At 29.8% G+C, this 27391-nt stretch overlaps 2 protein-coding genes across 2 annotated transcripts; one reads left to right on the plus strand and one right to left on the minus strand.

Moving 5' to 3' along the window:
* Positions 1 to 152: 152 nt before the first annotated feature.
* LOTGIDRAFT_125543 (hypothetical protein) lies at positions 153 to 3444 on the minus strand (the record flags this gene model as incomplete). Its single annotated transcript, XM_009062305.1, has 7 exons — positions 153 to 322; positions 515 to 591; positions 820 to 956; positions 1220 to 1350; positions 1649 to 1902; positions 2205 to 2317; positions 3310 to 3444. 7 exons carry the CDS (start codon positions 3442 to 3444, stop codon positions 153 to 155), a joined length of 1017 nt encoding a protein of 338 aa, XP_009060553.1.
* A 19678-nt stretch (positions 3445 to 23122) lies between these two features.
* Positions 23123 to 26317, plus strand: LOTGIDRAFT_94426 (hypothetical protein; the record flags this gene model as incomplete). Its single annotated transcript, XM_009062306.1, has 4 exons — positions 23123 to 23287; positions 23833 to 24049; positions 25248 to 25385; positions 26244 to 26317. Coding segments are annotated over 4 exons (594 nt in total), but the record flags the coding sequence as incomplete, so codon positions are not given.
* Between the last annotated feature and the right edge of the window lie 1074 nt (positions 26318 to 27391).

Genomic DNA, 27391 nt, shown 5'->3' on the forward strand with positions numbered 1-27391 from the left:
TAAAACTTCTACAGCTTTTACATTTCACTTGCTTGTGATTATCTTTAAAGTTTTTAAAGCGTTGGTCCAATTACACATAATGTATAAATGCCAAATAATTTAACGTAAAGCTGTTGCATTCTTTATAAATCTTAAATATAGTTATCTTAAAATTAAAAACTTACTCCTTCATTTGCCTCTGCTTCTTGTCGTCTATGTTCAAATATTTCTTCTGCTTCTGTTCTTTCTTCTTCAGTATATTCATCTTTATCTAATCTTTCTAATTTCCTTAATGCTATTAATATTTCTAATCTATAGTCATCTTCTTCTGATGCTGGATTCTCTGCACAGAACAAAACACAACTTTATACATTGTTTGATTTTGAATAATTTGTATTTCTTGGACTAATCTTGAATTCAGTTTCGTATTTTTGAAAGTTCTATGGCATTTTGCGTTAAATTAACATGAAGGTTTTATCAAACTAACTACATGTATTTAAAAACATTCTAGATCAAGGATAATTTGGTCACATACCTGACATAACTAAAGCTCGTAGCATAGGTAAACATTTGAGTTTAGTAACTTCTTTAGCGGTGGTTATATTATTACCTCTAAAAATATAATTCCATGTTAATAATAATTGTTTTGTTATAGTTGCACTTGTCATACTCTAAAAACTTTAAGTCAGGATATTTAACTTTTGACATGGAGATGTCAAGTTCAATCTGAATGAGATATCAAGATATTTATTGGTTTAAATGGCAAAAAACTATTTCTAAGTTGCATGTAAGAAGGTAAAGCAGCTTCTTGTTTCCAATGAACGTCAAGATTATACAAACCTTAAGTTAATATACTGTAAAAGTTTTTGACTGTCAGAAAAACCGTCTAAATTCTCTAATTGATTATCTCTCAAATGCATGGTGGTTAAACTTATCAATCTACCTAATCCTTCTAATTTCTTTAATACATTAGCACCCTGAATAAAAGTTGTACATAGGTTATAAATAACTAAAATAAGTACTAAAATGGTGGTCACAAAAGGAAACTAATCATTTCATTAAATATCCTATTGTCCAATGTTTTCAATAATTTTACTTACAAAAAAGTTAAATTTCTACAGGTGAGCTCAGACTGACTTATAACGGTAGTAGTAGAAACATTATCTTTAAATGTTAGTCACTTACAACATTATTAGAACAGACTGTATGAGGAAGGAACTTATCAAATTAAATAACTCACTAAGAAAAGATTTTTAAGATTTGGTAAATAAATTCCATCTGTAGATTCAAGTCTATTTCCACGTAATTCAAGGGTGTGTAATCTGCTCAACTTGGAAGAATCTAAACCAGTCACACTTGATATGTTATTAACTGAAATCATCAAAAAAAATAAGATTGTTTTTCATTAATTTATCTATTTATTCGACATTCATTTTCTCTTTACTTATGTGTTCAAAACTCATTAAATGCAAGCATTCGTGTAAATTGCTAATGGCAAAGTTTATACAACAGAAAAACTTTATACAAGTGTAATACTGTGCACATCACACAAATATTTCTTGTTTGTAATTTTTCTTTTGTTTCATTTGACTTAATGAAATCACATAATAGACTTCAAAATTTACAATCATTATAATAATTCAGTGAATGTTTTTAAACAACTACTTACAATTTAAGGAAAGATGCTCTAACATAGGATGACTTACACCTTCTGTTGTTTGGATTTTGTTGTGATTAAAACTTGCAATCTGTAAAAATGGCATTTCTGCTAATTTTGCACTAGTTAAAAGATTTTCGTCAGCTTTTAATGTGAGCAAATGTGTCAAAGAACTAAGTGGTGAAATGTCTTTCAAATTATTTTTACTAACATCAATGTAGCGTAAATGAATAAAATTCTTCAATATTTCCAAATCAGTTATCTCTCTGAAAAAAAAAAATTGATGGATGGAAGCAGCAGCACAATTTAAAAAGATTAACAAAACTTATACTGCTGGGACAATAAGAATATTTTAGAATAAAGTTTTATACAAAATGTATGAATTACAGGTTGATAACCAATGACAATAAAAATCAGTAGCCATTTGAGGGTAAAGCATACATCTGGGACAAAAGCAAAACCAGACAGAAAGATAAAATAAGCTATGGGAAACCAGCTTAATTTTAGTATACAGCATGTGGTTACGGTAGTTTAGAGCTTTCAGCACAGTAATAAAAAGAACCATTACTTTTCATGGATATCGAGACGAACATAAGCATGTGCTAAACCATCACCAGTTTTACAAATCAGTGATAATCCTTCTGAAACTATTTCTTGTGTTAATGGATTATCAGGAGGACCCTACAATATTTAAACAAATAAATAATGATCATACAGATAAATAGTTTACATAGAAATTTATAGATGGTGTATAAAAAAAACTATGTTATTACAAGTAAACCACTTCTCCCTTCTATATAAGAATATATATATATTTGCCTAAGGGCAAAGAGAGTAAGGTTTCACATAGAATGCAGTCCAGATCGAGACCATCATTAACATCAAATTGAATTGTCAAAATATTTCATGAAACTCTTTCAAAATAGTTCAAATTAAATATTTTTATCACTCAGCCTAATTTAAACCTGTTTTTTGAAATTTAAATAAATGGATGGGGGCAATGTTGCATGATCAGGTAGCACACAAGCTAGGCAGTCAGACCGAAACATCTGTCTCCATTCCAGCTATTTGGATAGATGCCGGCTAGTGTAGAGACAGAAAAAGTAGGTCCTGTTAAATGAGGACATTCCGCAGGTGCAAGGGTTTTAAACCTATTTAGATACCTCAGATCTGCAAAACCCAGATATATTTGAAAGGATGAATATTTTTGTAGTCCAGTCATACATCATTTGTTCCCTGTCAGGTGTCCGGTTGCACAAAGTTTTTTTTTAACAAAACGAATCAGCCGACTAAAACTGCGTGCGAAGCCAAGAGCTCAAGGGTCACAGACTCATGTAATACGGTACTAACAAAAAAGGAAAGTCACGGTAATATTGGTAATGCCCAACACTTATTTAAAGTCATTGTAAAGGTAATTTAATATTGTGTTAGAAAAAACGCATCACTGGTGATGTGAAAAATCCTCATTAAACAGGACCTTTTTCTTCTGACTCTACTCCAGCCGACAACTGTCAAAATATCCACCAGAGGCTGGAATACGGACTACCCTACAGTATGTGTATGAAGTCTAGGGCTAGGTAGACACAATTGTTGGCTATCGATTTAACAACTATTTAATGGTAATTGAAAGAAATTATGTCTTATAAAAGTTTTCTTGCCTCCTCTTCCTCTACTTCTTCCTCTTCATTTTCCGGTTTATCTTCGTTTTCTTGTTCAACTTCAGGTTCCTCTTCTTGTTGTTCCTCCATATCCATATCATCTTCTCCTTCCCCAGTTTCTTCTCCATATGTTTCTTCAGTTTCAGACATTGTCGATAATAGAGTTACAGATCCAAATTAAAAAACAATCCGAGTGATCTAAATTCAATCTCTAGGTAGAGTCTACTGTTATAAATTAGTCGTTAAACAAATCACGAAATTCACTAGTTTCTGACAGCCGATTGTTTACAATATGGCGTCCGTTTCTATAGATACGCGTGAGTAGTCAATTTTTAGATACATTGTTTGTGAAGCTAATAAGGAAGTACGTGGATCTGTAAGGTTATGGTTATGACTCTTATATATTAATGATACTATTTTGGTTTCCATTCGTCAAGTTCAATCATTATTATTCCCCCAAAAATCATTTAATTCTAAAAACTGTTAAATAACGCAGTTTCTCGTGAGATAAAACGTGGTTAGCAGAAGATTGAAAAAGGAATGACCGGCAGAATGATCTCTTCGGCTCTTGCTGCGAAAATGTCCATAAAAATAAAACTAACTATGTGACAAGAGATGTGTGGCTTCTGGCTCTCTTCTAAAAAAGTTTCAATGGCAATATTACCAGGGCCTTGTCATAAGGTACTTTCTCACAAGGTGGCCTGTTGTTGATCAATCATTTGGATGAGAAAAGAAAGCATTGGCTCTTAGTTCTGATGGAGTGAGGTTCAGTTGGCATGTTGACTTACACAAATACTAATAAATTAAGTACCTCTAGACCTATGCCTATCAATATCATGATTAATAAGATAATATAGGTCTGTCTTGATCTAAACCTTTCTTTCATACTGAAATTATTATATAGGCCAATTAACATACGCCTAAGTCTAAGAGGTCTATATAGTTTAAACTATTTGAAGTTGATAAAAGTTGCCAAACCCAGACATCCAATGCCAGTCATTCAGAAAGTCATGTACACCAGTTTACAACACAGTTATTAAGATCTATGTGGCACTTTAAAATTATATTCTTTCTTTTTTGAGAATATCGAAAATGCTACATCTCCTTTCAAATGATTATCGTAAAATTTTGTATGCATATCATCAAGTTGGAACATAGAAAGTTTGCGGCAATTCTAAATAATTATATGATAAAGTTAATGATCTTGACCTACAGATCCTTAAGTTTTCTTCATGAAAGTAGTATTTCTATGTGCAAAGTGCAAATCTGAGTTTAATTTGAGCACTCATGAATTTATGTGCTTTTAGAAATTAGGTGCTTTAATAATGCATGGTACGTTTTATTTATTATGATGCTGAAGTATTTCTTTCTATTGGAATCTTCAAAACGGGGAACAAACAGAAAGCAATAGATGTGAAGAAAAATGATATTTCAAGAAGAAAATTACATTGTGGTTTTTCTGTGATCACACTTTATTTGGTAGTAAATTGCACTCATAGAAGTTCCATGTTTATTATTTGAATTTTAAGCAAGCTATCGTGATATTTTTTGAAAATACTTTACTGTGGTGTATATTGCCTGACTGTAGGTTGAAGTCAGATAAATAATATACCTGGTATTACTATGGTGTCAAGTAACATTAAAGATTTATTTAACCAATACTTATTGATCTCCTGCCCTTACTTCAAGTTTGGTTATTTTGGTTTCTATAGTAACCTTGTCTACCTTATACTACCAATAACTTGAATAAAAGGCAATAAAAGTCCATTGTTTATTTTTTATTGTTTATTCACTCAGTCAATATCTTTTTTTCATTCTTTCAATACAAATTACATCGAATTGTGTATATAAATGAATTTCTGTTGTCATAACAACCAATCTAATTTAGTTATTTTGATTGATCACTATCCAGTGCAAATTTGGAAATAGTTCCTGTTTTCTGAATAGAATGCCTTTATCACAAAATGATGTAATTACAGACACGATCATAGTTTTTTAAAGATTCTTTGAAGTTTTGTAAATTTTTACCATTTTGATAAAATAAGACTAGATGCTACTTTTGGATTGGATTTGACAGCTCAACATCCTTCAGGCTCTCATAGCTAGTATAATTCCTTAGATTTTTTTCTTATTTTATTTGTATTATATCTGAAAAAAAATTCTGAAATATTTTGGGAGGTAATTAGCAATTTTTCAAGCCTATTCAATTAGAAATTGTATATTTAATCAGATAAGTGGTACTATACTATGAAATATACATATTGGTGTACGTGCATAGGTGCATAAAGAAAAATAATAAAGGCTTATGTTTGAGAACTTAATATTAACAATAAATGGATTAAAGAATATAATTATTTTGGGTTGTCATAGGTTACTTTACAAAATAAAGGGAAATACTACACTTTAAACATATTATATAATAAGATTTTATTAATGACCACTAACATTATAAATATGAATATATGGAATTCAAATATAAAACCACATGATAGACCCAAATTTGCATTTGTGAAGAATTTTTTTTGATTTGTTGTATGATTGAATAAAAACTTGCACCCATTTCTTGTTTAGTTTAGTGTGTTTTGTTTATGATTATATTTAGCTATATAAGTATATTTTGTAAAGATAAAGTAGTTTTATATACATATTATGTATTATAAGAGTTGTTAGGCTAGATTGTGGATATCAGTTTAAGTATTACCTTGGGAACCAAACTTTTGTTTGATTAACCCCAATCTATAATATCATATTGTAACTTCAATTTTTTCCTATCAATTCACTTTATCATGACTGTATGAGCTTACAGGTAAGTTGAAAACTTATTTAATAATATATTTTATGATTGTATATTATTCGCATAAAAAAAGAATATGGAAAGGTTGGGATTTTGTAATCAACTAAGGCTATGCAAACTTTCTCTTACTTTATTTTTAGATTTATTTTTGGTTAATTTTTACCTTTTTCTACCCTGGTCCATGACTTGGAATATTTTCCATTGCTTCTTTACCTTTATTTATTCTGCAAATCTGATCTTTTTGTTTTATTTTTGAAAAAATGAGTTGAAAAGACATTTAATTGGTAATCAATGTTAGGTTGTTAGAGAGAGCAATCATCTTGATAAAAGTTGAATATACAAAGTCAGTTTGTTATAATATTGATGTCTATGTTTGATTAGAATTTGATAATTATTGGAATTCCTGGGAATGAGCTTGTAATATTGAATTTGTTTTTAGAAGTTCTGAGAGTAATTTACCTTTCCTGGTGTGCGATTTACCTAAAAAGTAATTCAGTGTAGATTCATTGATTCTGGTTACTTTCTTTCTTTTATTCACTTTGTTAGTTAAGATATCGTCAGGCGTCATAGCAACCAACTATTATTTATGCATGCCCTATCTGGTATATTGTGGTTGTTGTCATGACAATCAATGAATTTGTGGATTATGGGTTATTGGAAGGGACAAGCGTTTCCTGGGACAGTCATGGAAGTATTGAGTTAAAGAATGACATCACTCAGGTATTGCTTTTTTCAATTGTTTGAACAATATGTAGTCTATTGAAACTTAGTTTATTGTAATTATGATTGAATATATAACTGTATCCAAATAAAAAATTTCATGTAAAGGAATTCATGGTTAGTTGTGCCTAAGTTGAGGTACTATTTAGACAACGAATTTTGTAAACTTATATTACAAGATTAGTTCGCTTATTGTGCATATTTTTTTCATTGATATTCAAATTTATAACTTTATGAAAGTATTATAGTTAATAATATAATTGATTCCAAGGCTATGTAGAAACTTGTATCTTTTTATCTACAGCAAAAAAAAAACAACAACTAAAAGAGAAATAATAATTTGTTATTGATGGAAGATTTTTTTTATTTAAAAAGGATACTCAGTATTTCAGTCAAAAACAGTTCTTTTAATTTTGAGGTTAAGAATTTTTTTTTTTATCTTGTAAATTGAGGTTAAGCATGAAATGTTCAATTAGTTATTGATTTTTGAATTATAATCTTGATCATGTGTATAAAGATATAATATAAGTGTACAATGAATATATGTGACCCTCTCAATTGTTCTGTTGTTAATTAGGTTTGAATTAACACTTTATTGGTAAACAAATACAAGTTTAATGTTAATTATCTCCTTCATATCTAATCAATTACACTCTATCAGTTTCAATTTTCTTTTAATTTCTTTCTAGTAAATCAGTGCTGGTGTTTCTTTTCAATATTTCTTAAATGCACATTACATTGTTCACAAATAAAATAACATTTCAGATCTTAAACATTCAGTTAATTAATAAATTTTCAGTTTAGATGTGGAAGATAATTTACAGGCTTAATTTTAAACTTAATACTGTAGCCTTAGAAAAAATGGGAAATTTATTTCATTTGGAAAATCAGACTGTTTTTGGTATATTTTGAAATATGCAGATTTTCTTCAACGTGGATCACTATTAATATTTATATCAATATAGGTTTGAGTTATAAAGCTAGGGGATTAAAGTATCCTAATTTATCATAGAAATGGATCATTATGATATTTGAACATATAAAAAAACGTAAGAGATAGTCCAGCATTTACTGACCGAAGCATGCTTCTTCTCTGTCCAGCCTGACAAAAAAAAAAAACGAATGGAAAATAATGGAAGGAAAAATCAATTCAGAATGTTACTGAAAAGAAAGCAACAAATACAAATGTTAAGGATGCCGTTTGCATGGCTGGTCTCAACAAACTGCATTGATCTTTTTAGGATAATCCACACCCTTTAAAGATAGGCCAACTAGAATAGTGAGGAAAGATGACATCCTCAAAGTCACGAAAGTTTCACCCAATAAAGACTTGACCATGCAAAGTAAAAGAACATCAAAATTATGGGTAAAAGAGATAACATTACAGAATGCAAGGATTCATAAACATAAAATCCAGACACTTTATTCACTGCCGCAAATTTTTAAAATATTTATATATTCAACAAACCACAAGTGGCCATTGATTTTGATGAAATTCGGTATGCATAATTATGTATAATGATGATATGTCAGATGAGTTTGATTTTTGTACAACTACAATGAAGTTTTTGACCAGCATTGAACTTGATGCCATTAACTGTTACAAAGAAATTCTCTTCTCAACATCAACCATTTTTGATGACTTGAGTAATATCTGCTAATCTCATTTAAGTTTTAACGAATTAGTTTCATTGTAAATTTAGATCATAATGTTTGAAAAGTTAAAAATCATGATTATTCTTGATTTAGTTTGATCTATAAATGTTTGATATGTTACTTACTAGTATATTTGTGTGAAGCTAATCAATTTAGTCTTATTAATTTTAAGTAATTAATTTCCCTGGTTAAGAAGTTGGAATTGGCTTATGTAAGTAGAAAGTCATATATTATTTACGGATAGAAGTTTGCATGGTAACCAAACAGTATGAAATCTTCCAACCCGAAGGTTATTGATTAAAGTTTTTTCATTTTTATCTGTAAATCAAGATACGATCATCAAATCTGATTAATTAATAAAGGATGCTGAAGGTAAGCTGGACCTGGCCTTCTTACAGTTTAAAACAACAGTCTTGTTCATCATCATGTCAAAGATATAGCTTTCTGAGATTCTTTCTCACGACTGACAAAACCAAATAAAAACTTAGTTCGAAAAATATTTATTTAGGCTTGGCAAGATATGAAAACATATAAAATTGTGATTCTCTTGCCACAATCATTGATGACACTGAATTGAAATTTTCACCTTATATATTTCAAACTAAAACTTTGTGTTAAAGCAAATAAAAGATAATTCTTTGTAAGCTTTTGAAATAGCTTTAATGTGAAACTTGTTTTTATCAGACGCAAATTTATATTTGAATATTTATTTGAATATTGAATAAATTCAATAGGTTGTGAAATGAGATTTTTGGAGGAAAGTGAAAGATTTGCTATGTTCTGAGATATATTTTCTTAGAAAGAATCAAGGTGTGGTTTCTTTACTTTTTTCCCCTATTTTAGCACACCTCTGTTATTGGATGATTATGTTATAAAATGAATGAAAAATTTCTGGGCAGATTTCCAGTTATTTTATAATAAAACTGAACTCTAAGCAAACACACACCCATCACTTTTTATACCAAGTCTATCTTTTTGTGGGGTCATATTTCGTGGACTATTTCTTTTTTTCATGTTTATTTTTTTAATATTAAATTTATTTTTAATGGAAAGTAGTGAGTTTTGGTTGGTTTTGATTTAATTGAAAGTAATTTAATTGGTGTAGTCACTTGAGTGAAACTAGTTATTTTAGGTGAATAGGCATATTGTGATTGTATTTTGTGGGAAAATAAATTTTTATGAAGAAAATTATGACATTCTCAAGGTGAATGGGTAGACATTTATTTCAATCTTTAATAACATAGTTTCTACAAGTCTACAAAATAGTCCAACATGTACATGATTTAGTGGTGAATGTTGTTGTCAAAGAAGTATAGTATAAAACTACAAAAGATTATGCAGTTTATTATTTGCAGCTAGTCAAGGTAATTACATTAAGCATTCAAAATTAATCTTAAAGTGGGAGTATGTGCTGATTTATTTGGTATTTTTTTGATATATAATAGTCTTAAAGAAAAATGATTAGGTTTACCATGAGGCCTTTTAATACAAAAATTTGTGTCCCTTTGAAATGTGCAATTATTAGAAAAAAAAATTGCGCTTTGATTTTATTTTTGGTTAGTACATTTATGCTAAGGCAGGAATCACATGATATCAACTTTTACCAAGTGGTTGTATTCCATAATGTTTAATTATGATACATTATATATAAGTTGACATTTCTTTTGCAAGTAAAAGATATTGAAATTTTCTCACGATTTTAATTTACTTAATTATTAAGAATGCAAAGTAAAATCAACTCATAGAAAATTCTTATAAATGTAGTTGGAGTCAGTTGTGTAGAAATTAGAGACCAAGTTTAATTAGCTTAGATTGTCTAATGATATCATTGTTATAAGATATATAATTACCAAATTAATTATTTATTAATAGAATACTAAACTTGTTATTTCAAACAATTGTTCAGATAACTTAAATATTTCATTTTACAAATTCCTCCACCTCTAGTTTTAAAAATAATACCAAAATTAAGATAACATTTTGTTTATTATAAAACACACTGGTATGTTAATGAATTTGATTCAAAAAAATGTAAAGGGAATTTTTAAACTATTTTTTTCTAGATAATTATCAATTCACTTAGCTGTGAAAATTTAACGCCAATTTGTGAAAGTATCTTAAATTTATAGAAATACTGAAGGATTGTAATAGACATTATTGTGCAGATATATTTATTTTCTTACAGAAACCCATTTTTAAGCCTTCATTACCTAAAGTTTTTTATTTGTCAGTCAATTTTGATTTTTTTCACACATGCTATGTTGTTCTCAGCATTACCCATTTTTAAACTTAAAATGAAGAGAGCTATTAGATGGTTCAAAGCTAAATGTTTGGAAGATTATTCAAAAATGGTAAAATTTGTCCAAAATATTATGAGATTTTCATCATTGTTTATAAACTTGTTGACATTTATTTGTGATTTTATTTGTCTAAAGTCTGTGAACTTGTTGATGACACGAAACATTGACAACATTCCTCTTGCCAAGATTCCAAATTTCTCTTTCTCACAAACTTGATATTTCTTGTTTCAATCTGGTTTATCCTATATCATAGTAACAAAGGGTAAGAACTATTAAAAATATTTTATCTGGCCAGACTTGACAAATTATATTTACTACATTTTGCCATGAAAACAAAAGTATCTTTTATAACTCATATTTTTGCAACAGTTATTCTTATGACACATTGCAGTTCAAGTAATACTTCTTCTGTACACCAGTAAAATCATAGACCTAAGTTTAAATAGCTTTATGTTGAATTTTATTACTGTTGTTGATGTCAATTTATTGTTAAATTGGAGAATTTTCAAATTATTATTTATATGAAACATATTTGATCTGTCTATTCAATATTTAAGCTATGTTAAAATTGATATTATATATTGAATATAAAAAAAGTTAAATTTAGATGATATTTGTAACAAGGTCAAGAAGATTAAATTCTGGCTATAAATTTCATATATTATCTGTGAGCTCACATTTTAGATAATTTCATTTCATTACATATTGTCAGGGAGAAAATTTCACTTAATTAATGCAGAATCAGAAATTGGCTTGAAATGGCCCATTAAATAGAAATTGGTCTCATACAGTTGCCATAGTAATGTCATTTATAAAACTAACTCTGTATATTTTTGTCTCTATTTGGTTCTATTTGCAAGTGTGACCTCTAACCTTCTGTTGGTTGTAATTTGACAAGGGTAGGAAATTGTGTTTTTATTTGATAATTATTTAAATTAATGAAGTGAACTGATAAAAATGATAAAGTGACTTGGTCTTCGTCATTTAACTTGTTATTTTAAAATAAGAAAGTATGGTGTAGTCGTTGGCTTCTTCTGAAATGTGAATTATAGGCCTTATCATTTGAAACTTTTATCCATTAGGACTTACCTTTCAATTTCTTTTATTTTACTAAGTTAATTTATATTACTTTTTTTTCTTCAGGAAACAACAATGAAAAAGAGATTTTCATAGAATTTACTTTAGGCTGCAGGCCATCTGGCAATGGAGAAAATGGGAAAGTTGGATGCAATTTTTGCTAAATTGAAAAACAAGCAAATTTCGAAAAATGTTAAGAAGGATAAAGAAACAGAAAACAACAATACAAAAGATTTGGCAAACCTGAATCAAAATTTCTCAGAAGTGAAAGGTCTTTCCATAAAAAATTCACCCAGTCCAATGACTTTACAAACTGGAACCAGCAGAAGAAAGAGTCGCAAATCTAGACCTCGAAACATTTTGGAATTTGACAATGTAGAAAAATTGAATTATGCTGATATACGAGATCTTGATGGTGATAGTAAATGGAATATTGATGTGAGAAATGGAAGTGAATCTGATGATACTGAAAATGTGTATAGTTCTCATGTTACTACCCGATCACCATCACCACAACCACTTGATTTGTCATCTGGTGATCATGGATCCTCATCTTTTTTCAATGATACTTCACCTGAAGATTCGTCAGAGAAATTGATTATAGATGAGTCTTTAGATAATGATTCATCCAGTGTGCCATTGGATCTGTCTGTAAAGGATTCCAAAGGAAGCATTGTTGCCACATCTTCATACAATCAAACTGCTGAAAGTCCACCTACTGCTGCTGATTTTTCAAGAACTTCTTTTACTGCTGACAAGTTTCCTGTTTCTCCTCCTGTATTCCCTCCAGATTCCACAGATGCAAAACTTCTGAAAGATTATGCAAATAACACAATGAATGAACTGCTGAAATTGTATGGACTGGGTAGTCCAACAACGAAAACTGTTGACCCTAATGAAAAACTACAACTAACTAAATACCATGTAGCTCAGATAGCTGCCACCTCCAATTTAGGATTGATACCAAAAGAACTGAAAGAAACTGGTACTACCATCTCCACAGTACCATCATCTGGAATCCCAATACCACCTACATCACTAATGAGTGGTGTTTTACCAGGGACCAAAAAAGGAATATTTTCAAGCCAGCGAAAACCGATGTTCCAGCAAAATGGATGTAAGTAAAATATTTCAGTATTTTTTTTGTGATAAGCGTGTATCAGTACACTTTTTTGTAAACTTTTAAGGCTTATAAAAGTTTCATTGCCATGATTTTGGGGTTTGACTTAAATTTTTGGACACTTTTGCTGACAATTGACATAGATGTGCATAACAAATTTGTTTAGCTTGCCCATATTTAATGTCAGCCACTGGCATTTTAATAACATTTTAGAAATTTATTTCTTTTTTAATAATTATGAAATGAGTTATTTTCTCTTAAAATTCAAAATTTAATTTTAGACATTATACTTTCCATAATCTGTCTGCTTGGCAGGTTTTTTTTAGAGCTCTGTATTCTTTTTAAACAAATTAATTTCACACAACTTTCAACTTTTTAAGACATTTTGAAATATTGCATGTAAAATTATAAAGATGTCACATGAGATAAGTTTCTTTAAAACTTCATAATGACTATAATTGTATTTTAGTAAGCCTTTACACACCTGCATTTTTCATAAAAAAAAAAAAAAACCAATTCCTGACTTTTTTAAAAAAGTTATATATTTAAACATCTATCCACTGTCAATTCAATGTAATCTTACACAAGCCATTGCAGATAGTTCTTATGTCAGGAATATTCAAGTTAGAGACATTCAAGAGGCAAATAATATTCCAAACAAGGTATAAATACCAGGAAATTCAAATCAATTAAGCATAAAACAATCAAAACAAATAATGGTGAACAAAATTGAGAATGATCTTGATATTTTTACTCCCACATGCAAATGTGGAGGTATATTGCAGTTGTCCCTGTTTGTCTGTCAGTCAGTCCGTTCACATTTAGAGGCTACAGTTTCATAGTTACTGCCCTTGACTTTGTATAAACACGTCAAATTTGCCTTGTATGCACAATAGAGACTACGGTTTTTATCCAATGTTTATGAAACTTGGTATGCATGTATATATTTATGAGATCTTGGTCAAGTTCAAAACTGGTAATAATCAGATGAACGGTTTCATAGTTACTGCCCTTGACTTTGTATAAACACGTCAGATTTGCCTTGTATGCACGATAGAGACTACGGTTTTTATCCAAATTTATGAAACTTGGTATGCATGTATATACTTATGAGATCTTGGTCAAGTTCAAAACTGGTAATAATCAGATGAACGGTTTCATAGTTACTGCCTTTGACTTTGTAAAAACACGTCAAATTTGCCTTGTATGCACAATAGAGACTACGGTTTTTATCCAATGTTTATGAAACTTGGTATGCATGTATATACTTATGAGATCTTGGTCAAGTTCAAAACTGGTAATAATCAGATGAACGGTTTCATAGTTACTGCCCTTGACTTTGTAAAAACACGTCAGATTTGCCTTGTATGCACGATAGAGACTACAGTATTTATCCAATGTTTATGAAACTTGGTATGCATGTATATATTGATGAGATCTCAGTGAAGTTCATCACCTGAAGATGACAATGTAGATTGTTGAAACGTAGTGTGTAATAAAACTAAGGAGTAGTATACCATAAAATTGTATCCGTTATTTAAAGTTCATAATTGGTAATAATCGAATGAAGTATTTCAGAGTTATTGGCCTTGACTTAGTAAAAAGTGTTAAATTTGCCTTGTAGGCACAATAGAGAATACATTTTTTACTCGATTTTGATGAAACCTGGTTGCATGTATATATTGATGAGATCTCAGTCAAGTTCAAAACGCGATAGAGACTACTGTTTTTATCCGACCTAGATGAAACTGGGTATGCATGTATATATTGGAGATCTCGGTCGAGTTTGTAATTGGTAACGATCGGATGAAGGGTTTTAGAGTTATTGCCCTTGACTTCGTAAAAAATACTTCAAATTTTGCTTGCAAGCATGATAGAGACTACAGTTTTTATCCGATCTTAAAGAAACTTAGTATACATGTATATATTGATGAGATCAGTAAAGTTAGAAATTGGTAATAATCGGATGAACAGTTTCAGAGTTATCGCCCATGTGTGTATGGCGATGAGACATTGTTCATGTTTGAATATGATGATAATTTGATCAGGTTTTGCCTTGACTTATAAATATTTTGAAGATTTCTTGAAAATTCATTATTAGGCCACTGAAGATTTTGTTATAATTTCTGACAGCTGGTCTTGGTTTATTCTGTGAGTTTTCTGTCTTTGTCCAGTATAAAAACCTCTTAATGCAATCTGATTTATATCCAAAACAGAAGGAAACAATAATGTTGTAAATAAAGCACAGCAACAGAATGTGTTCTGATTTTAGTTTTTATAAGATTATTGTTATAGGAGTAAATTACCAAATTTGAGGTTAGAAATTGATTATCACCTTGAACAACACTTTATCATTAAGAGATGTTATTTAGATAGGATTTTCTGTGAATTGTATCTGTTTGATTGATTGTGTTGAATAGCCTATTACTGGAGGATTAAAGACAATACTGATTAGACTGTGGTATAAAGTCAATCATAATAACAAATAAATCTTCTTTTACTACTTAATTCTACGATTTTTGACATTTTGTATTAGGATCTTTTTGATGTGAACCGTAACCATAGAAACAGGTGATTTAACTGGGAATCAGACAAGATAAATATCTAATGTGGAGTATTTCTTGACAGGAAAAATAAAAACTATAGCTATTTAATAGAACCAATCAAGCATAGCACATGTCATCCAATCAATGTTTTATTTGTTGTGATATTACTATGGAAACTTAACATTAAAATTATCAATTTTACAGTATGTTAGATCCAAGTTACCTTCTAGACTATATTGTGTCTTCGGTTCTATTCTCTTTGTTAATATTTAAAATGCTTTGTCTATATATTTCTGGTCAATAATATACATGTGTCTTCAACTAAAGATAAGAAATTATAATCAAAGACCTGAAGGAGAAATAGATAAAATGTAGGTTGGGTTGTATCAAGATGAAATTATTACTTTCATTCCTGATATTTCAAGTAACATTTACAGGCAAATGTACAAAAGGTGTTGAGTATGATCCTTCCATCAAAAGTGGTTAGAAATTCCCACAAACAATTTTCAACCCTTTACAGCAAAGTATTATGACTACAGAAAGGGGCAATTGGTGCAAAAAACAGTGCTCTGTACATAGCTTTGATCAACATTTGTCTCCATCTCTCTATGTAAACCAATATCGTCAGCAACCATGTCCGTTTGTCGGTCTATCCTTCCCTCACTCCATTAAGTTCACATTTTCTCATAAGTTTCTAGAATCTATAGTTTTTAAATGAATAAGCTTATTGTATTAAATGTATTGATGTACATACATGTATGTCTTTAGATAATTTATTTAAAATGAAGGTCTAGTTTGAATCTGAATGCATTTTGAATATTAACCCTTAAGCTTATTGAAAATGATACAGAATCTCCATTTTGTAAACGATTTCAATCAAATTTGGTGTGAGTATCAATATCAAATGGACACCTTATCCATAAAATCCACAATTCTATGTCAGTATTCTATTCTATAGTTCACTGTTATTCATGATTTGCACTGATGAACTTTTCAATTCAATGTATTTTTTTTTTTTTTAAAAAAACAATAGGTTTAAGCTTATAGGTCAAAATGAAAAGAAATCTGTTAATTAGAAAAAAGGAATGAAAATGGTGATAATATCATACCCTAAAAACAGGGGTGGGGTATGATTTTTATGGGTTTTTTTTGATACACTTAAAGTTGTTGACTTTGAATGTCCTACAGATAAATCTAGATTTCATTTCATATTATCACCTGTTCCACATTTTGAATCACAAACCCTTGCAAACAATAGTCTTTAAGAATTAATCAAGATTAGTTTGGCGTGTCTATTGAGGGTTTATTAAAGCTTTTGGTGAATTTTGAATATTGAAAGAAATAAAGTTGATATCTGCATTTTATTTTGTTTAATTCTCACAAAAATGTTGTACTCAATGTTGAAAAATTTTCAGAATTTAGATAAGAATTTAAAGAATGCAAGTTGAATAAAGAAATAAGTGGACATGAAGTGAGGGTTGATATTTATAAGGTTGCTGATTGTTGCCAGGTTTCTTATTGTAAAATATCTTTCTAACATCTTTATTTGTGATTAATAAAGAGATACTGTGAAGAATGGGGGGTATTAATGTTGTAGGAATAAAATTTATTTTGTTTTCCTAGGATTTCTGATGGTTAATATTTAATCTAGAAACAATTTGTATTTGTAGATTTTTATCTCTTTCCACACATAAATATTGATAAGTAAATATTTTCTGTGCTGTAGCATATCTTTCTCATTCTCATTGTGTAAAGTTATGTTGTATCAGTGTAATTTCTTGATTAAAAGTATAAGTAGGTTGAGCTTGGTTAATATTTAGGTAAATGATGCAAGATGAAATTTTAAAAGATTCTTTGATTTACTTTTTTGAGCAATTAGATTTTGATCAAATCGACATTGCTATGGCTCTGAAAATGAGAGGAATAGCTCAAGGATTAGGTGTTTCTCATGAAGGAAACTCAGTAAAGACTTGTTTTATACAGATAATATAATATAAAACAATTTAACTTTTCATCATAAAAAAACACTTATCGACATTTTATTGGGAATAATTAAAACATGTCCATGTAATTTTTATACGCCCACATTGAACGTAGACGTATAGAATTGCCATCACCCCTATCCATTGGTCTGTCGATCAGTCCGTGCATCCAAATTTCTTGTAGGCATGATAGAGACTAGAGTTTTTATCTGATCTTGATGAAACTTGATATACATGTATAAATTGATGAGATCTCAGTCAACTTCGAAATTGGTAACAATCGGTTTCATTTCTGACAGCTGGTAGTGGGTATATGTTACCTTGCCTGGCAAGCTATTTTTGTATTTTACCAATAGGTATACACCAGATAAATAAAATAATAATGTCAAATGTTAAATCCAATGATTTATGTCTCAAAGCACTAAAGGTTTATGAAGCTAAGAGGAAAGACAAGCATATTTTTCACACAAATGAAGGGGCACTCATAGCGAATATTTGAGAGCATGTCATTCAGCAGAATATTTCCACTAGTCATGTGATTGATACAAAATAGCTGGCCATTTCAAACATCAAATGATATCATTATCACATCAGATTCTCTTTAAAATGTTCAACCGACAATATACTGGTACAGTCACTGGCTGAGTACTGGCAGATGTTCAAATTTTGTCAGCAAATGGATCTTCCAGCAGAAATGTTCATATATTTGTATGCAGGTGATTGGTATGGGCGTATATGAACAGGCACACAGCAAATTTTTATAGAAAAATTTGTCTCGATGGGGCCAAACAATGCACTCCTAGCTTTAGGTTTTAAGATTGCTTTTCTCAAATCGCTAAGAAAAGTTAGATAACAGAAAAAAAGAAATTGAATTACATGGTTACACTAAAGCAATTTAGAACATTTGGTGTAAAAACAACTAATAACAATAACTCAAAGATGGGCTATTGCATACAGAAAATCATCAAAGTTAAATCTTGAAATCAAAATTTTGTTCTCTTAAAATTGTAAATTTCTCGTTGTTTATTGTTGACTTGTCAACATGTTTTTTTTGTACAAAAAAATTTGAAAGTCAACATTATAAACCAATATTTAACTTTAAACAGATAAAAATATCAAAAACATGAGTCAAAGATAAGATAAAAACCCTTATTTTAGTTAAAAGAAATGTTTTTTAATTTAGTGAGATAGTCACATGTTTTGTCAAATTTTAGGCAATTTTATTTCAAAGTTGTTTTAATGACCTTCAAAGAAATGAAAATAGTTTGAAAAGGCCTGGTGAATGACTGAAATTTTCATTTAAAATTTTAAATTTTGTTCTCACCGAATTCAAATTGGAGAGGATTTTGAAAGTCAAAGTTCAAATTTGAGCTTTATAATATTTATTGAATATTTATGGGCAGGAAATATGGCCTATTTTAGGGTGAAATAGGTTGAAACTTAGTAAAAAATTGGGCTATTTATTATTAAATAGTGATTATTATTTTATTTGGGGAAATGTTAATTTCAAAAGTTCCCATAATTTGTGTTTGAATCGACCTTTCAAATTGTTTGTGAATTTGATATTTAAAGTGGGAACATATTATCATGTAGCTTGTAATTTCATTTGAACAGTATTCAATGCATGAATCCCATTTTCCCATTAAATCTATGTAAATATTCAAAGGAACATAATTTTAAATGTTGTATCCATTATTTTTTTAGGGAAGAATTGAAAATTGACATATTCTATCTATGTGAAAAAGAAAATCAAATTTAAACCAAAATGAAAAGTATCTGTACTGTGTGTGCAGAGTTTGGACTGTGTACCTGATGTGTGATCACATACTATTCAAGCATTTCTAAGTGCTATAGGAGATATTTGATCTTTTCAGTAATATGATTTAAATAGATAAAACCATAAATGTGAATTTTTATCTTTTTGGCCATGTCCCAAATTTCAAAGGTCCTTATTTCAATATTTTATCAGATATTGTATTACTAAGTAACTCAATAAATTTTGTTTAAAAAAATCAGCAAATTTTGCTGAATATTGATACAATTGAAATATATAAGCTTATATTATAAAGATATTAGCCCTTGATCATGATATGCCCACTTTTATGTGGTTTGATATAATGGATTTCAAGTTCAAAGTTTAATGCCAAAGATTAAACTTATGGTTATTATATAGAGCCTGTATCTCTCCAGATTTTGACGAATTGTTACCTTAACTAAATTGAAAAAAATAAATATGATTTATTTACCATGATCTTCCAAACCCATTCAATTTTTATGAAGGTACTGGTATATGAAATAAACCAATTGATATTAAAAGGAGAGTATGCAAAATTTAAATTTAAAAATTATAAATGGTGTAAATTATACATGAAAATATTTAGAGAATATGCCATTATATACTACTATGCATCTACTTGATCAGTTTGAAATTGTTTTAATAGGGTTAATTAAAAACAGAGATAAATAATTGTAAAGTAATCAGAGTTTTGGGCCTTATAAAGGCTCAATACTTGAGAATACGATGAGAAATATTTCTCCACAATTTGGCGTAAATTAGTTTTTTTCAACACCACCAAAAACATAGTGGCTGTAAAAGATAAGGGACACACATCTCTAAAATTTGGTCTATAGTTTTGATTAATTTGAGCGCCTAAATTTTCCAACCCAATGTACTAAAAAATCCAGACAGCTCCTTAAAGCAAGCTTGTAGGCAGTTTGAGATGGTTGTGAAATTGTTCTCGGACAAATTCTAACTTGACGCATTTTCGATGAATGGTTTTTGAGTTATTGCCCTTGAATTTGTTAAAACGCATCGAAATATGTTAAAAATAGTTCGTGAGCACAATAGAAGCTACAGTTTTCAACCGATTCTGATGAAACTTGGTGTGATCATTGGAATTGATAAGATCTCAGACAAGTTCCAACTTGATGCATTTTCGCTGAAAGGTTTTTTTGAGTTACTGCCCTTTCAAAATGTGTTTGTGAGCAATATAGAAGCTACAGTTTTCAACCAAATTTGATCAAACTTTTTATGATCATTGGAATTGATAAGATCTCGGACAAGTTCTAACTTAAGGCAATTTCAATGAAAGCTTTCGGAAAAACGTGTCAAAATTTGTTTGTGAGCACAATAGACGCTACAGTTTTCAACCGATTTTGATGAAACTTGTTGTGATCATTGGAATTGATAAGATCTTGGACAAGTTCTAACTTGATATTTTTGATAAACTTTTTTTGAGTTATTGCCCTTGACTTTGTAAACACGCGTCAAAAGTTGTTTTTTGCCCTTGATTGGAGCTGTGTGATTTAATTGTTTGTTGTATTTGGGTTATTGATATTGATTTTAAAAAAATTTGGTGGAATTAGCATAAATAACTGGCTTATATATATGTAATTGAATTCAAACTAATAAAATTTCTTCAATATGGGAACAATTCGTACTTTAGTCACTAAAGACTATTTTATCATTTCTGACAGCTGCCGTATGGGCGTATGTTACTTTGCCTCGCAAGCTATCTTTTATATTTTGGTTATTGGAATTTGTTGTACAATCTTAGCTTCTATTTGGAATTATATTATTTTATATTCCATGTTTATCTTTTTAATGTTATAATATAATATTTTTGAATTAATGGTTTGAAAAAAGGAATACAATTTTGAATACATCAAAAGTACGTACATGAAATTTAAAAATGATTTTTATTCAGCATGTCTGACTTCAGTATAAGTCAAATATTCTAGTGTACTAGTAAGTCAACTGTCTCATTGAACTTTCAAACAAATTGAATTTACCAGGTTGATATATTATAGATTACAGAAGGATATTTGATATTAGTTTATGTGTTTATTAGACTAAATGCAACAAAGACACTTTTATGACATACATGATTACATATTTTTTAATGGAATAAGGCTTGGTATTATTTTGGAGTATCACATGTTCTATCATGTTTTATTACAAACTATATATTGTTTTATTATCACTATAGTTACTACATAGTATCAATGAATCAATTCATTCAATGATCAATATGTACACATTAATATCAGATTGCATACAAAAGACATTTTGGGGCAATTTCTTATGATTAGGTGGCTACCTGTCTTATTCATATATTGTTGAGAAGCCCTTTTGATATATTGTCAGAAGAAATATGTCTATAAGTGTTATATAAGTCAACAAAATGAATAATGAATCAGATAATGAAATATGTTTGTGAATTCAGTTCTTTGTTAGTTTTTCAATTCTTTATTTGATTTGAAAACTGTTCTTAGAAAAACTGTATACAAATGAAGTTTAAAAAAACAAAATTTGTCTTCAAGCATGATAAAACCTGCTTAATATTGAAAAAATCATTGAAAATCTTTCAAGTTTAAGCTTTTCATAACTAGAACAATACATGTATATTATAGTTAATATTGGTTTTGACCTCTAATTTTATTGGTTCTTTGTCTCTTTTGTGGACAATAACATAACACTGTCGATTACCATCAGCTTGATGAAGACAAGAATACCATCATCATTGTTATAATAAAACAGTAATTGTTATTTATAAAGACTGTTCTGTTATTAGTTGTTAGTTAATTACTAAATCCCACTAAAAGAAATTATATCAAAAATACATCTTTATATTTTATGACAACAATTTATTCTTTTCATAGACTATATCTTCATTGTTGAATAACCAAACGAAGTACCATTATATTGATTATAATACCTATGTTTACATAAATTTTATTCTTAATTTCAGTTTTTAAACCCAATGCCAAATCCAACTCATGTCCCAAGTTTAGAAAGATATTGCCTGGTGTTAAGACAGCTTTATTTGCAAATAAGACTTTACTACCAGATTATACTAAGTACTTAAAAAGGTATGTTATCAGTATATAAAATGGATAAAAAGCTTATCTTTAAAGTTACCATACCAGATTTAGAAAAGAAATGGATTGTTACCATAATAACTGAATTAACATCAAATAGGCAGACAGCTATTGATTTCTTTGACTTTGGTTTTTACAGGTTTTGTAATGGAGCTCAATGTGGTAGTAGTACTTGTAAGGAATTGGGCTATAGAGAACATTACCATTGCCTTGATTGTAGTCGAGTAAGTTGTTCCACTTTAGCTTTCTAGTTTAAAATCTTCAACAAAACAAGACTAGTCTATGTACCTAAAATTATAAATAGTTCATTATTAGATATTGAATTGACAATGCATGATTTTTGATCTACCAGTAAAAGAAAACGATAATTCTTTCAGCTCTCTGTAACTCTCTGTTCAAACTATTAGCACTCTTTAATATTGTTTTAATGTTGTATTATTCTAACATGTAACATAATTCTTTTCGTTTTGATAGCACCTTTAATAACTGTCAATTCTGAAAAAACTAGGATTATGTGTTGATAAAATATTGACTGTATTGTTTGTTTCTCCAAAAAAATTAAAAGGGAGCAATAAATTTCATATTTAGGAAATACAGGTATGGCCATTTCAAGATTAAGTTGTATCCATTTAATCCTAGGATATATATTATTCTAATAGAAATAAATTGTCCTCATGGACGTGTAGAGTAGTGCATGTATAGTAGAGTTAGATTTGGGTGGGAGTTATGAAATGTCTATTTGATTATATTAGGTTTATGTTAAAAAAGAAGAAATGGTTCGACATTTCAAATGGCATAAAAAACGGGAAGAATCTTTACAACATGGTTTTATGCGTTACAGTCCAATGGACAACTGTAAATCCAAGTTTGGTACTTGTACCCATAATGGACGCCAAACCCATTACCATTGTATTCAGGTCTGTTAGTCTTAAATTGATAAAAAAAATGCCTTAAATCCTGGTTTCCTGAAAATACTGTGGCCTCAAGAGAAATTCTAGTCATTTGACGAAAAAGAGCTCTCAGATTTTTCTATATCCTTATCTCTAGTATTTTTAGATATTGTTTGTTAATCCACAACTTTTTTTAATCAACTTAAAACAGACACTTTCAGTGGTGTATTTTCAAATTGTAAAGAAAATTTTCTAACTATTCAACAAATTAAAACTATTTTTCCAGGAAAATCTTTTTGCTGTATAAGAGTAAGATTACAGAACTGTTTTCCATATCAAACCAATTTTGGTTTCTTTACCACTGAAAATGTATGTTGTTAATGTTGTACTAAAACTAATTACTTGTTGTCATACTGTTATTCTACTAAAATCTATTTTAACTTAGTTTCTGTAATACTAATCAACACTGGCAGTATGAAACAAAATTACTTCGAATTTCTCAACCAGGACCATCCAAATCTATTTTTTTCATTGTAATTTTTATTGTTTTAAAACTGTGTTGAAATTTTTAGGCTGGGTGTGATAAAGTTTATATTAGTACATCTGATGTACAGATGCATGCTAATTATCATCGTAAAGATTCAGCTATTATACATGAAGGTTTCCAGCGTTTTCGAGCCACTGAGGACTGTGGTACTACAGCCTGTCAATTTTATGGACAGAGGACAACACATTTTCATTGTCGACGCTCCGGATGTAATTTTACCTTCAAGAATAAAGCAGATATGGGTATGTTATATAGCTTTGTATCAATAAGAACCTTGCATTTATAACCTTATTGTATGTCATTAGTTTATGTTATGTTATGAGATGATCTTGACAGATCAGCTGACTCCATAAACTAAAGATCAAAGTTTTACTACTTTTTTTTGTGTCGGCTACATTAAACAATACACCATTTTTATACGGCCACATCTCTCTATGTGGACGTATATTGTCGCCACCCCTGTCCGTCCGTCCGTCCGTCCGTCAACATTTGCTTGTAATTGTTAGAAGCAGAGTTATTGCCCTTGCCCCAAAATCTTGAATATGCTATTACTCTCTTAGTTTTCAACCGATTTTGATGAAACTTAAAATGGATTTTATGGGACCTAAATGGAAAGGTTTGAGAAAGTTTAGTTTACTTCTGATTAAATTTAAGGCTTTTTCAAGATTTTGGCCTCTTACGTCAGTTTTGAGGAGTTATCGCCCTTTAACCTCTATACAGTAAATGCTTCTATCAATATCAATTTCTCGTAAGCACTTTAAAAACTAGAGTGTTTGAAGGAATCAAATGAAATTCGGTATGTGCATACATATTCATGAAACGAAGGTCAGTCGTTCCGTCCATCCATCCGTCGGTCCGTCAACATTTGCTTGTAAACGCTCTAAAAACTAGAATTTTTGATGGAATCAAATGAAATTCAGTATGTGTATACATATTCATAAAACGAAGATCAAGTTCCAATTTGAGCTATTTTCGACCGTTACAAGCAGAGTTATTGCCCTTGCTCCAAAATATTGAATATTTACCATCCGCATGGCGTGGTGGGCGTATATGGCTGTGGTCCACTATCTTTGATATTATGATTTTAGTGACCAGAGAGTTCCAATCATGGTCAGTTACACTCAGATTTTCTTTTTTTAGAAATACCCCTGCTCTGGTCAGTAGAACAAAATTCATATCTTTTGATTGGGAGAATACAGGACATCCTTAAAGGAACAATCAGTAATCAGTTGTATACATGCACATCTGCACAGTAGATCAAAATTTTAGCTCGCTATATCATATTTCATGATAATATTTAACCTCCTGTTAGTATGCAAGTAAAGTAAACCATTGTGACAAGAGTTTTAATATTTTATTTACCGTCTGACTTTTAGTTGTTATTTACATTGAGCACTGATATAGGACTTCAATTGAGATAATAAATTCATTCCTTTCCAGAAAAACACAAAACCTACCACCAGAAGGATGAAATACTATCTAAAGATGGGTTTAAAAAGTTTATGAAGTATGAGAATTGTTTATTTACTAATTGTAAATATGCTAAGATTAGTAATCATATTCACTGTATACGGCCAGGTTAGTATTTTATAATTAAATCATGATTCCGTTTACACGCTTTCACGCAATTTGATTAGAAAACAGCGGTCACGTGCATTCGGTTTATATCTGTGTAAACGAGAAAAAATATAAGCTCTGCCCCTTAGCGGACTACTTTTATCATTGAGTTTGATTGACGTGGATACTATACAGCATCAATGTAGTTCCTTCAAACGTCAACAGAGCAGAAATCAACAATCACTGAATGATAAAGGTATTTTCTAAATTCCTTCAAATGTGCACACTCCAAATTCCAACAATATCATGAATTCTGGACTTACTTAGAACTCGTCTTTCAATAATTGAACTTCCAATTTGGCCGCTCCATCAACTTTTATGTGGTAGACAGTAGACTATAAATAGGTGACCTACTTATTTTTGATTGGCTGTTATCTAGGACATCTCTATTGTTAGTATCAGTTCATTAATGTTATGTTAAAATGTTATGTATTTATGCACCAATTAAGTGCCTTAAGTTGTTGTTATATTACATAAATATTTAAACACTTATTTCGCTACGCATATTTATACAGTGTACACAGGTGTTTGTACATCGATAAACTGAAAAAATGTTCAGGTCATTCCTTTATTGTCGCAATTTATTTTCTGTCAAATGGGATAAGAATAGTCTTCTGCTGTCTTTTAAATTTTCAGTAATGTGTAAAGTCAAGGTAGAAATCTGACGTGGTCAAAATAAATAAAAATAAGTTCTCTATGTTCATATTCTTAAAATTAACACAGACAATTAATTGAGCTCTATAATCTCTCAAAGCACAATCTTTAAAACCTATAGACCCCTTTCATTTCATATCTGAACTGTTGATTTTTATTTTACAGGTTGTGATTATGTTTTACATTCCACGGCTCAGCTTTACTCACACAAACGTAAACATGAACGAAGAGACTTTGAAAGTGCATACCAAACATTTCGTCAAACTCAGGACAAGGGAGGTAAAATAATCCGTCAAGTCCATCCAACTTTAACAAAATCTGGTCCTGCTACTCAAATAGTAACTTCAATACAACATGCACCAATAGCCACAGATAAACCAATGTCACTTCCTGTTCAAATAAATCAACAGAAAAATATCTCAATGCCTGCTTTTCCAGTTCCATTCAGATCCTCAATAAATCAATCAAATGAAAATATATCAAGGGAGACTACTCCTGTTAAAGATATGACAACTGAACAGCCATCTGTTTTGAAAAAGTTTGGTGAAAACTTGAGTGGAGAGAAACTAAATGATTCCCTCACATTACCCATACCTAGAATGGAAGTTAGCAGTAATACAATTTTCAATAAGCCAGTATCTTCTGTATGTTTGACTCCTGTTAAAGATATCCCAGTACAAGACACTACAAAATTGTCAGAACGTAAAGATAAAGATGAAAGTTGGAGAAATTATTTGGTTAGGTGAGAAAATTATAAACAGTAAAGAGTTGTATTTTTTGATAAGCAAAAAGGAAAATCACCTCGAGATAGAGAAGGCATTGGACTTACATTTTTTTAAAAACACTGATGTATATCTTTCAAATTATTTGCAGGATTTTTTGAAAATCATATTTTGACATGGAATAATGTCAATATTGAACTAAAGATAGGACAACATTCTTGAACAAATCCTCAATTATTGTCTGTTGCTGATGTTTAAATATATATATTAGTTTTTTGGGGTTTTTTATGTGCTAAAATAACCTGCTTAAAATTTTCAGGTATACAGCTAATGACCCATGTAATTCTAGATGTAGTTTACTTTATAAAGATCATTATCATTGTCAAGTTGGAGGCTGTAATGAATTATTTAGAGCTAAGGATGCAGTTAGAGAACACTCCAAGTAAGTTATTGTAGATATGATATTTCTCTATTTTTAAATAGGATGTTTTTTACAAATTACGTCTTTAATTTCTGATGTTAACCTGCATGACTTAGCATGTAGACATTTTTACTCCCAAAATATTTATAAAGTCAGAGAAATGAAAGCAA

Source organism: Lottia gigantea (genome assembly GCF_000327385.1).
Source record: "Lottia gigantea unplaced genomic scaffold LOTGIsca_50, whole genome shotgun sequence".
NCBI lineage: Eukaryota > Metazoa > Mollusca > Gastropoda > Lottiidae > Lottia > Lottia gigantea.